This window comes from Cebus imitator, unplaced genomic scaffold (assembly GCF_001604975.1).
Source record: "Cebus imitator isolate Cc_AM_T3 unplaced genomic scaffold, Cebus_imitator-1.0 Scaffold619, whole genome shotgun sequence".
Taxonomy (NCBI): domain Eukaryota; kingdom Metazoa; phylum Chordata; class Mammalia; order Primates; family Cebidae; genus Cebus; species Cebus imitator.
The window spans coordinates 3,568-16,507 of NW_016107934.1; the positions used below are offsets into that span (position 1 = coordinate 3,568).

The window sequence follows — 12,940 nt, forward strand, 5'->3', positions numbered from 1 at the left end:
TAATCACTTTCATGCCAAAGAAATGCATTTAAAACAAGAGTGAGATTTTATTTAGTTGATTAGCTAAGATTAAAATTTGTATTATACATCATATAATGATATATATGGTGAATATATGGAAATGGAGTCACTCTCCTTCACTGTTGTTGGCAGTCTAAATTAGGGTAACATTTTGAAAGCCAATTTTGGCAGTATATAGCAAAACAATAACATGTAGAAAGTTGTTTACCCAGCCAGTTCACATGAACAAATTTATTCAAAATGGTATATGTAATGATAAATGTACAAAAATGATCTTTGCAACATTGTCTAGCAAAATACCTAGAAACCTCCATGTTTAGTCATAGGCTGCCCATTACATTAATTATGGTACTGATTGTTCAATGAAATACAGTGTAAGCATGTAAAAAATGAGAAATACATACGTATTTAAATATGGTGTATTGGTGAGAAGCATTACGTGGGCTAACACCATGCATAGTATCAACTCATTTTTTTGTAAATTTGGAGATAAATACTTTTCCTTTTTACATAGAAAGTTTTAGGGAAAATGCATGAAATATTCAACAGTGATTATGGAAAAGGAGTGAAAAAGGACAAAACCTGGCACAGAGGAGATAATATTTGCATTATGCTTTTTTGTCTTACTAAATATTAAAATTCTCCTCTCATGTTTAACCTTATTATTTTAGGCCAGTATACCCAGCAGAAGAATTAGAAGAAGAAAGTGTTACAGAAGATGATGCAGAATTAACATTAAATAAAGTGGATGAAGAATTTGTGGTATGTGTGTAGCTGAACTTTCTGTTCATCTTCACCTTTAGGCCCCTTTCCATTCTCTTAATTTCCCCCAGACTTCCATTATCAGGAATGTATTTTATGTCATTGTTTCTAAAAATGAAAAGCTTTTAAATACAGTACTAAGTATTGTCATTTAGACCGTTAGTTAAGTTAATGTTTGTATTCTCTAATGATTGAGGTCTGAATTTTAGCAGAGGTTCTTAAACTGTTCATGGAAATATATACCATTGGTTATATGAGTAAATACTTTATTAACAACCATTCATGATCTTAAATAGACTGTGACTAATAAAGAGTTTTAAACAGAACAATATAATTGAGGATTAATACATTCTGCTTTATATGAATACTGTTCATTTCTAAGGAATTCCTTTATTCATCTGCAATTAGGATGAGTAGGAATTTTTTTTAAATGCTTTTAAATAATCAACATTATTTAAGTTGTTTGGCAGAATCTGGACCTTTTTACATGCTTCACATATCATCCATAGTGTGAATCTACAGATGACAGAGACAAAAGAACTTTTTCTCAAGATAATTCTCAGAACTAGAATTAGATTGACCCTGGTATTTTAGGAAGTGTACCTGTGATCTGAAGCAGAAATGGTGAGGGAAAGAAACCAACTTTATAGTATACAGCTGACCCTTGAACAATGTGGGGGTTAGGGGGCATTGGCCCCGACACAGTTGAAAATCCACAGTCTGGGTGCAATGGCTCATACCTGCAGTCCCAGCACTTTGGGAGGCTGAGTTGGGTGGATCACCTAAGGCTGGGAGTTCGAGACCAGCCTGACCAACATGGAGAAACCCCATCTCTACTAAATATACAAAAAAAATTAGCTGGGCATGGTGGCACATGCCCGTAATCACAGCTACTCAGGAGGCTGAGGCAGGAGAATTGCTTCAACCTGGGAGGCAGAGGTTGCAGTGAGCTGAGATCATGCCATTGCACTCCAGCGTGGGCAGCAAGAGTGAAATTCTATCTCAAAAAAAAAAAAAAGAAAAGAAAAGAAAATTCATGTATATCTTTGGACTCCCAAAAACTTTACTAATAGCCTACTGTTGACTTGAAGCCTTACCAGTAATGTAAATAGTAAACACATATTTTGTAAAGTTATATGTATTATATACTGTATTCTAACACTAAGCTAGAGAAAAGAAAATGTTACTAAGTAAGTCATAAGGGAGAGAAAATGTATATACTATTAAGTGGAAGTGGAGAATCATAAAAGTATCTTGCCTGTCTTCATATTGAGTCACCTAAGGAAGAAGGGCAAGAGGTTAGGTTGGTCTTGCTGTCTCAAGGGTGGCAGAAGTGAAAGAAATTTGTGTTTAAGTGGACCCATGCAGTTCAAACCCATGTTGTTCAAGGATCAACTATATTTTGCTGTCATAAACCAATTAAAATTTTAGATGATTTTTTAAATCAATAGAAAATTAGTTTAAAATAAGTTATTAAGTAATTGAAGTTTAGCATTTAGGTTAATATAGCATTTAAGTTAGTATATGCTATAGAGGTTTTAATCACTGCATAATTTTAATAGCAAGTGCTGAAAAATAACCATTAAATAGATTAGATGCTATCTGAATAGAAAATTATATAGCCATTTATATTAGTCCATTTTGTGTTGCTCTAAAGGAATGCTTGAGATGCTGGGTAAGTTATAAAGAAAAGAAGTTTATTTTGGTTCACAGTTTTGCAGACCATACAAGAAGTGTAGAAATGGCATCTGCTTCTGGTGAGGGCCTCAGGAACCTTACAATTGTGGTCAGACAAAGTGAGAGCAGGCATCTCACATGGCCAGAGAAGGAGCAAGAGACAGAGAAGGGAACATATATCCAAACTATACCATTACAAATTGTTGAGTGGGCATGCTGACCCATACCTGTAATATCAGCACTTTGGGAGAGCCTCCGGCAGGAGGATTGCTTGTGGCCAGTTTGAGATCAATGGGCAATAGTGAATCCTCATCTCTGCCAAAAAAATGAAACAAAACAAAAAAAACTGCCATGTGTGGTGGTGCATACCTATAGTCCTAACTACTGAGGAAGGTGAAGTGGGAGGATCACTTGAGCCCAGAAGTTTGAAGCTGCAGTAAGCCATGATCATGCCACCGCACTACAGCCTGAGTGTCTCTATTAAAAAAAGTTTACAAAGAAATGTTATTGACATGGGAATGTAACTTATACTCTGCTGTATGCTATAAAATTAACTGAGAGGATTCCAGATTTTATGTTATTATGATATTAATTATGTAAAATATGTTTAAAATTATTATATTAGCATTAATTATATATGGGTAGAAGAATTAGGGATGATTGTTTTCTATGCTTTGTATTCTTAAGGTTTTTAACATGTATTTTTTAGCAGCAATGTAAACATTATTTAAATAATATGAAAAAAGATGACTGTTACAGTTAACATTATTTAAACAATATATGTAAAAAAAAGTTGATGGTTTTTTAAGGTTTTTAACATGTATTTTTTAACAGCAATGCAAACATTATTTAAACAATATTTGTAAAATACGATGACTATTACAGAAGGAAAAAGACCATCATAAAACTTAACAATTTAAAAGATTTTTTGAATGTGATCAATTTTAAAAGTCAAGACAGATATATATATATATTCATTCTGCATATACGTATTGAGCACGTGCTACTAAGCAGGCATTGGCAAGGCCCTGGCTGTGTAGCATGTGCCAAAGCTTTGAAGGCAGGAAGAAGCTTAGCATGATCAAGGATCTAAGAGTAAACTGCTGTGGCCAGAGCTCCTGAGTGAATGGGAGGGTGACATAAGATTAACTGGGGAGACAGACCAAGTTCAGATTGCTTGGGCATGAAAATTAGTTTAGACTTTATTCTTTGTATAACAGATCTTTCCATTCAAGCTCAGAAATTAAGTACTCATATATTTCCAGTTCACCTCATTTATTCTGCTCAGGTTCAACTCATTTATTCCCTCCTCTTGTCTTCTTACTAACTATTTAATAGTTATGAATAGTTTATCGACAGATACCTGGTCCTAGTACATTAACAAAGTACTTTAACATTTAACTTCAAAGGCATATAACTCAAAACTGCTAGTCTGGGGAATAAAGGAAAACAAACCCACTAGTCAGGAGAAAAATATCTGCGAGGGCAGAAACCATGTCTAATTTTTCTTACTGTGTGTCTCCCGCTTATTGTGCAGGGCCTGGTGCATAGTATATATTCATTAAATATTTGACCATAAAATCAAACTGTCAGCACATCATTGTGTTACATTTAGAAACTATAGCTCATTTTAAAGTTAGGAAACCTTTAAAGTTCAAGGTGCCATTATTGGGAGTGTGAATTTAGAGAAGTATACTGGAAAGCCACCTCCTCACACATTTCTTCCCAGCCATGAGGTGAAGACCTCCTCTATCATAAGAGCAAACTGAAGGCCTTCCTCAAAGGGGTTGGCCCTGTGGCTGTTCATTCCCTTGCATAATGTCTCTTGAATTTCTTTTCTTCTTTATTGTCATCATATTATTCTAAGGGGTCCTCTGTTACTTCTATTCCTCTCTCTAAGGAGGACTGGGTCACCACCTAAAAGCCTGTTGATGGTGGGATGTTACTTGATTCTGTTGTCTGAGTTTGTGGCGTTGCTCAAGGATGGTAAAGGTTGGCCAGGCGCAGTGGCTCTCACCTGTAATTCCAGCACTTTGGGAGGCCGAGGTTACCAGATCACTTGAGGTCAGGAGTTCGAGATTAGCCTGGTCAACATGGTGAAACCCATCTCTACAAAAATACAAAAAGTAGCCAGGTATGGTGGTGCGTGCCTGTAGTCCCAGCTACTCGGGAGGTTGAGGCAAGAGAATTGCTTGAACCTGGGAGATAGAGGTTGCAGTGAGCTGAGATTGCACCACTGGGTGACAGAGCAAGACTCTGTCTCAAAAAAAAAATGATTTCTGACAGTCAGAGCTCTGCTATAATCATCTAGAAACTAGTAACCTTCAATTTCGGACTGCTCATATTAAGCTAGGACACAATAATTATTTTTATAAATATGTTGGTCATAACAATACATTCCCACCTGTTGTATGTAATCATATCCATGCTAATTGGCAGTCAGAATTAAGAGGGTTTATTAGACAAATAGGAAATTTTTGAGTGCCTTCTGAATTACTGAGATTAGAATCCTAATATATTCTAATAGTTTGAAAAATAATTTTCTAATCCTGCTTACATTTGAATTCCTCTTTAGTGCTCTCAATAATACTTAGTAACTTAAATCCTTTTTCTGTGAATTAGTTTGGGTTCTCCAGAGGAATAGAAGTAATAGGAGGTACACACACACACACACACACACACACACACACACACACACACATGCACACACACACACACAAGACTAAGGAATTGGCTCACATGGTTATGGAGGCTGAGAAGTCCCAAGATCCATAGTTAGCAAGCTGGAGACCCAGTATAGGTGATGGTAGTTTCAGTTTGAGTCTGAAGGCCTGAGGACTAGGAGAGCTGAGCTGATAGTTTGTTTCAGTCCAAGTCAGAAGGCAAGTGAAGGCTAATGTCTTTAGTAACAATGAGGCAAAGACAATAAATTCTCTTTCTCAGCTTTTCTGTTCTGTTCAGGCTTTCAGTGGATTAAATAAAACCCATCCACATTGATGATGGCAATGTGCTTTACTCAGTCTGCTGATTCCATTATTATCGCATCAAGAAACACCCTCACAGTCACACTCTGAATAATGTTTAACCAACACCAAAGAACCTCGTGGCTCAAATTGACATACAAAATTAACCACCAAAAGTCGACCCTTTGTCAACTTAGCTCTCATATACAACTTCTTAAACTATAATCTTCAAATAAGGACCATGCATAGCAAGGTCATCGTTTCATCCAATGGAATGTGACTGTTCTGCATACAACAGATATTGGTGTAATCCCAAAGGATAAAAAGTTAGTTCATAAGTGATGTTTACTTCTCCTTGATAGCACCTAAATATTATAATGTAAAAGTAACAATACTTAAATACTATGATGTAAAGTCAGTACATCTTAGGTTACATGATAATGGAGTAAGAGAGTAAGGAAAACAAAAATACAAACATATTCATAAGAATTAGGAAATATTCATGACAATCACTGCTCATTTCTGTAACTGGTCACATGCTTGTAGTTAGTGTTTATAACTACCATCTTTCACTACCTATTCTGTATTCCCTCAGCTGGTTATCACTCTTTACCTGGTGGGGTGACTCAAACCTTTATTCCTGAAGGATCTGGGCCATTAATTAGACCTGCCTGGATTTGGTGGTTGTAGTTTTCTGTTTACTTTTAATCACAGGGTATGGTAATACCATGCCTTAAAGGATCATCCTGTATTTAGAATACTCTTCTTTCCATTCTGGAGTAGTCCAATGTCCTGTTAATAGGATCAGTCATGCCAGTCAGTATAGTAATTACCTTCTTTGCTATGTTGATTCAGAGGTTTGAGGAGCCCAAAGTGGCCAGGTGGTAGTCTTAACTTCCTGTTCAATCAAATCATTGCTGAATAATCTCCTGGTTGAAGAATTCTTCCTTTTGGAACTCAGACTTCTAGGCCAGCAAAGCATAAGATAGGAACAGGAAGCAAGAATTTTGCTAGCGGGCTTCTGGGGGTAACAGCAAGTGGTTACACTCTCATTCCCATCCCTTGATTCCTGGACCTGTAAATTCTGGCTGTGGGAGAAATAGCACCTATCGTGGTTGCTGATTAATTCTAGTACCTACCATTAAAGCTTTTTACTTATTAGTGTTCAGTCTAGTATAGTTCAACAAATATCTATTGATTGCCTATGTAAACAGCACTGATCAAGCTATTGTAAAAGCGTTACAAACTTGTCTCTTCTCCCATGAGCATTGAATCATTGGCATTTCAATCATTTACTCTGGTTATTAGGTAGACTCTTACTAGTGCAAAAACAGACTAGACCAAGCCATTTGTCAAAAGTGTATACCTTTGCTTCTGTTTTAAGTTACAAAGTGATCACTTTTGTCTGCACTTCTGTCCTGCTACCCCACCCTAAAAAAAGTAAATGTCACTTGAGTGTATGGAGTCTATATTTATATTGTTTCCTGTTTTACTAAAATCTTTCTGGTTCTCCAAGGTTTAGCATAGTTCTCATACCTTACCTTAGTTGTTCCACCCCTATAGTTTCTGAGGAGATATGGGATAGAGCCTTAGAATTTCCATTCTAAGGAGTGCCTCTCAGAACCACCCTTGGAGAGCCCAGTATCTTATATATTTTCAAATTGTTGAGGATAAGGATTGTCTTTGAAATCTACAGCGTTGTACAATTCTACATATGGAAGTGTTCACCAACTGACATTTTCTTTTTTCTTTATAAGTTGATGACTTGAGGAGCAAGTTCCATTGGCTTCATTACCATGTCCTTAAGGTTGAAATATCCTTGTTAAATTTGTGTTACTATGTCACTTGTCACCACAGACATTATGAAGAAAAGGGGAGCTCGTGTTTTCTCCTACATGCTCACAGAACCTGCTCGGACTCCATATTTACTGCATATTGGAGAGAGAGTTGCTTCTCACAGGGTCACTTTCTACCCACACCACCCCCCCATATCCAATTGGTCTGCAGATTAGGATTAGCTTGGCATCCACCTAAACTATCCTTTTTAATAGATTTAAGTACCATGGGCCCACCAGTACTGCTAACCATGATTTTATCAAGCTTGAACATTGCAGAGTTGAGATGTCAAAAATATTTACCAATGTGATTGGTCCCTGGAGTAAGTGAGAATGTTCTGTGTCTGTCTACCTCTCATCTTTGTCCATTTCAGTCATATTGCTCAAAAATATCCATTAACTCCTATTAATGCCAAATACGCCAGCCACGTGGGTTTGTTTCCTGCCCTGTTTTTATATTTATCTGTAGTTCTCCAGCAGTGGCTCTGTTCTGTTCCCTTCCCGCAGTTTTTTTCCTTTCTTTAATGACTGCAAAAATGGTCCTAAATAAGTAGTAGTACTATCAAAACCTCAAAAAACACTCAAACTGTTAATAATATTGTGCCCTCCTTTATGCACATGTTCACGAGGCTTTTCAATATCCTTTTCTACACTAGTCTTTACATCAAGCTTAGTATAGCTTACTATAGCATGTAGGTGAAAACTGGAAATATATTTTTAGTTATAATTTTTAATAATTTTTAAAAAATTTGTTTCTATTTCTAAGGAAGAAGAGACAGATAATGAGGAAAACTTCATTGATCTCAACGTTTTAAAGGCCCAGACGTATCACTTGGTAAGTTTCATCAGATACATGCCGGACCAACAAGCAACCAATGTACATGATCTGCTGGAAATTTAAATGAGTAGAAACCGTTGTTGGCCATTGTTTTGTATGCTGTTTATAAAGTAGCTCTCAAAATTGCTTTCCTATATATAAAATGTTGTAACTATAGCAAATATAAAAATCCAAAGGAGAGAGTGAGGCAGCCTCCTCTCTATACCATGGAAAATTGACACAGTGCTACTTATGCAGACTAAAAATAATTTGGCTGGTGGCATTTTTTATTATGAAGAGATATCAAATATTCTATTTCAAGTTATTTTACATTTTAATGGGCCAAGATTTAATGATCTTGATTATAGGAAAATATTTAAATTATAGTTCTTTAAATAAAATGGATTGACTGGTAGTTATATGGATAAGTAATCAGACATTGCTTTAAGTCTGTTTCAATTATGAAATATAGTCTCTAAAAGTACATATTCAATGAGATATTTCAGATATTTATGGTATTTTTACATTTGCCATGTATATAATATATATACCATATGTTATATATTAATAAGTATACCTATTGCACCCTCAAAAAGTACATACGGAAAATAATACTGTTTTAGTCCTTTATTTAATTTTTCTGTATGAATCCTCAAAACAAGTTTGAATCTAGTTTTAGTTTCATATCATGAGGATTTTCTTGACTACTCCCCAAGATGATCTTTGTATTTATCATGCTAATGAGGATTAATAATACTAAGGCAGTATGGATGACAACTAGTTATTATTAATGACGCATATATGTGTGTGTGTTTTCTGCCCAACTTGAGATATAACGTGGTCAACTTGCCTGAGTCTATGACTTGACTCTAATACTTACTAGGATTCCACACTTGGGCAAGCTTCCAAACTTCTCGTGCCTTATCTTTTTAAACTGTAAATGAGATAAAAATATGACCTCTGCCATAGGATTTTTGAAAATTAAAAGAGTTACTGCATGTAAAGCGCCGTAATAATATCTGTCACATAGAAAGTACTCAGTATTGGCAAAAACCAAAACCACATCTTTTTTCCATATTCCCCCCTCTGAAATCTGATTTGTAAGCTCCTTGAAAACAGACATAGCTATCTTTTTTAATATTCCCCATAGTGTAACACAGAAGGTACTGAATAAATACCTCTTAAATGAATGAAAGTATCTTTTACTGATCAATTGAAAATTATATCAGAATAATATGTTAAAATTTAAATCTTAACTCTAGTTATATCAATACTGTACATTTGGCCAGGCGCGGTGGCTCACGCCTGTAATCCCAGCACTTTGGGAGGCCGAGGTGGGTGGATCACGAGGTCAAGAGATCGAGACCATCCTGGTCAACATGGTGAAACCCCGTCTCTACTAAAAATACAAAAAATTAGCTGGGCATGGTGGCATGTGCTTGTAATCCCAGCTACTCAGGAGGCTGAGGCAGGAGAATTGCCTGAAACCAGGAGGCGGAGGTTGCGGTGAGCCGAGATCGCGCCATTGCACTCCAGCCTGGGTAACAAGAGCGAAACTCTGTCTCAAAAAAAAAAAAAAAATACTGTACATTTGCAGATCGTTTTGTAGTTTTCAAGTACTTTAAAACACATTTCTTTACTGACCTTGTAAAGTATTTGGGTAGGTGTTATCTCCATTTTACAAATATAAACACTGAAATTTATAACCTTGGGACAGTTTAATCTTTTAAGAAGCTTATAAATCAAAGTACCCGAATTTAAACTGCTTCTCCAAACTCCAAGTCTATTACTTTTTCCTCTTTACGTCATAACAAGAGTTGAACAAGGTGTAGATATGTTTTGATTCCTGCCTTTAGCAAGTACATTGTAATGTGGGTGTTTATGTAATGTGTGTGTTGAAGATGTTGATGACAAAGTGCTCCTCAAGTATGAGAAGAAAAATAAAATAGAGATACACATAGTTATTCTTGGAAAGAAACTGTTGTTTGTGTCATTCATTCTTATATTGATGGTGTAAATAGAGAACTGTGAAGGCCACCTGGGATTCCTTCTGGACAAAGTAATTTAATGTGCTTCTGCCACTGTGCCAATTCCTTGTTGGTCCTGATTTCAATTTTTCATTTCAAACTACATGAGGAAGGGTTTTTCTCCAAATGGTGCTTTTGTAAATTATCTAAGTATTAGATTCGTTGGACAAAAATTCTATAACATATAACCTTTAGTGCTAAGACTATGTGTAGTTATATTTCCACAAGAGGAAGAAGCATGAACACCAGGTGTTTGTGGATGGTCAACCATGGAGTACTAATGAGGCAGAAAACCCTTTCATATTTTAAAAAACCTGGCAAGCTCATGATATTGCCCACTAAAGCCATCTGCCTGAGACAGCTGTGTCTGACTACAGCTTATGATGGTTCGGGCTGCTCTTTCCCCAAGACAAAATTGCTATATAGGTTAGTATCATAGATTTAAGATTTTATGTCTCATGCAGCAGGTGGACTTCACAATGCAGAGGAAATATTATTTTAGGAAAGTCGAGCATGATGAATTCTTCACTGGAACGATACATACTGTCAAGGAAAGTGACTTTCTAAATGTATATGTGACTGTGCAAGCCCAGCAGTGTATGGATTACAGCAGTCCGTCCCTGTCTATGGTTTTAAAACAATAAGATGTTTCTCCAGTCATTCTCTGTCGTCTCACCCTGCTTTTCACTTTTCCTCACAGACCCTGGTATTGCATTACGCTGTGTTAATTACTGATTTATTTTTTCTGTCGCAGCAACTAGCATGCGAACTCCTTTAGAGTAAGAGCTTTTTCACTGTTTTTTTCACCTGTGCCTTGTGTATAGAAGTTGCTCGATAATCAACGATATGGTATGAATACATGACTGAATGTGTGCCATTTTTGTATTGATAGTTTTATAGGCTATTTTCATAGTTTTATAGGCTATTTTCATAGAGAAAAGAATTTACCGACAATAATTATATCCTCTCCTGTGTACCACGTGGGATAGTCCAGGGAGAAATCTACCTATATTCCTTCCTTTCATTAAATAAAGTGATCTAGACCCTGAAAAGTGTGCTGTTTAAGTATCATAATAATTCCAAGACTTGAGCCTACACAATCACATTCCTGAGATTTGCAGTAACATGAAGTGAGAATGCAAATGAAAAAGACATGTCATAAGCAGGTTTGTGTTCTCTGGATGCACACACTGAGACAGTTTAGAGTGCAAAGTGTTTATTAGAAATAGACACGTGTGAAAGGAAGGGAGAAGAAAGCAGGATTGGGCAGAGGGAGAAGTCATGCTGCGATACAGGCCTGACAAAGATTGGCCAACCTGGTAGAACCGAGTTTTGCCTGCTTAGCTCACCCCCTGGAGGCCGGTTGCCCTGGGAAGGGCATACTCCCAGGTGAGATGGCTCTCTGCGGGAGCTGACAGCAAGAAGCTGTCTGCTGGCCATATTCCCTGCAGCTCAGCAGCAAGATCTTCCTTGAAAGAGGACCTGGTAACCCATCTTCCTAACGACCACAGCATAGTTGAAGCCTGTAACTGCCGACTTGAAGAATTTGTAAATAGATACCATCTGCCCATTGACTAAACTTTAAATGTCTGCCTAAGTGGACCATGACACAGCAGTAGTTCATGAACACTGAAAAAGATATGTTCCTCCTACTGATGAAGAATGCTTATATCACATTGGTTTGTTTTGGAAGGAGTTGCTTTTCAGGACATTTATCTGAGGTTTAAAAAACGTGAAGTCATTCTTATTGTGTGATTTTTTCCCCTCTAATTCCCTTACCCCAATTAAGATTTTGCCAACAACTGCAATTAGTGAGGCATTGCTTCATCTTCCACAATTTCACTTATAATTTAATTACTTGGGTTTTGAAATAGCTTTTCTGAGAAGGAAAGCATTATGAACAGATGTTAGACTTCAAGGCTAGTCCACAGAGTTCCCCATTCTGTATGTACCTCTCATTCCTGAGTATTCTTGAAATCTGAAATTTAGCCAAAGCTACCCTAAAGAGTGGCCACGAGAAAGGGCACTGGTGTGGAATTAACATTCTGACAGTTGGGCGGGGCCTGTGATGTTAGGAGTATAGTAGAATATTCCAGAGCTGTAGGGAGTGGGAGCAGGAAAGGAAGACTGGTGATGAGGTGGTAGCAAGGTGTGCTAGTAATTTCCATTTCTAATTTGCATATGTCAATTGGGCACTGCTTGCGTGTTCACAGTGGCTATGCTGTAATTACAAGTTGTCTTTGTGTCTCCCTTCACCATTGTGAAACTCAACAGAATCACGGAAACAGCATTCTGGCAGCATAATGCAGACATGTCATTCACCTCCCCCAGTGAAAAAAAGAGGAGAGGGAGCTATGCACTCTCTGAATTCTATTTTTAAATGCCCATCACTTCATTTCAAAACATTTTTTCAAACATGCCATAGATACTATTCTTTCTCGAGATGCTAAATTTGAGGTTTTGGAAACCAAATCCTGAGTTACGCAGCGTAAAACTAAGTATCTCAAAAGGCTTAAACACAGTTGGTTTTTAATTACTTAGCAAGAAATTCATTGTACCAAGTAGGAATGAAATACTTCAGCTTAAAAGGAAAAAGCTGAAAGGAATATGGGCTTAGAGTAAAAATGTCATTTCAGTTTTAGGTTAGAGTTTCATCTAGGCAAGACTGCAGTATTCTAATCAAAGAGAGGAAGAAGATGGATCTTTTTTGGTTAATATCTTAAATTTTCATTTTACATATATTTTATATTTTTCTTCTAGATAAAATATACTTTCTGAGTCATATAAGAGAAAAAACGGTTCTATGTATAGCTTACCCTATCAGTTGCCATTAATTTT

The 12,940-nt window shown here is 36.6% G+C and overlaps 1 protein-coding gene across 1 annotated transcript in view; it reads left to right on the forward strand.

Annotated features, from left to right (window-relative positions):
- Window positions 1-678: 678 nt before the first annotated feature.
- LOC108295108 (intraflagellar transport protein 57 homolog) overlaps window positions 679-12,940 on the forward strand; it is a gene marked incomplete at its 5' end in the record, with an annotated part of 51,550 nt that continues 39,288 nt past the window's right edge. The window contains 2 exons of the mRNA XM_017517161.2: window positions 679-783; window positions 8,025-8,093. Coding sequence (XP_017372650.1) covers window positions 679-783; window positions 8,025-8,093 — 174 coding nt within the window. The remainder of the gene's footprint in view (window positions 784-8,024; window positions 8,094-12,940) is intronic.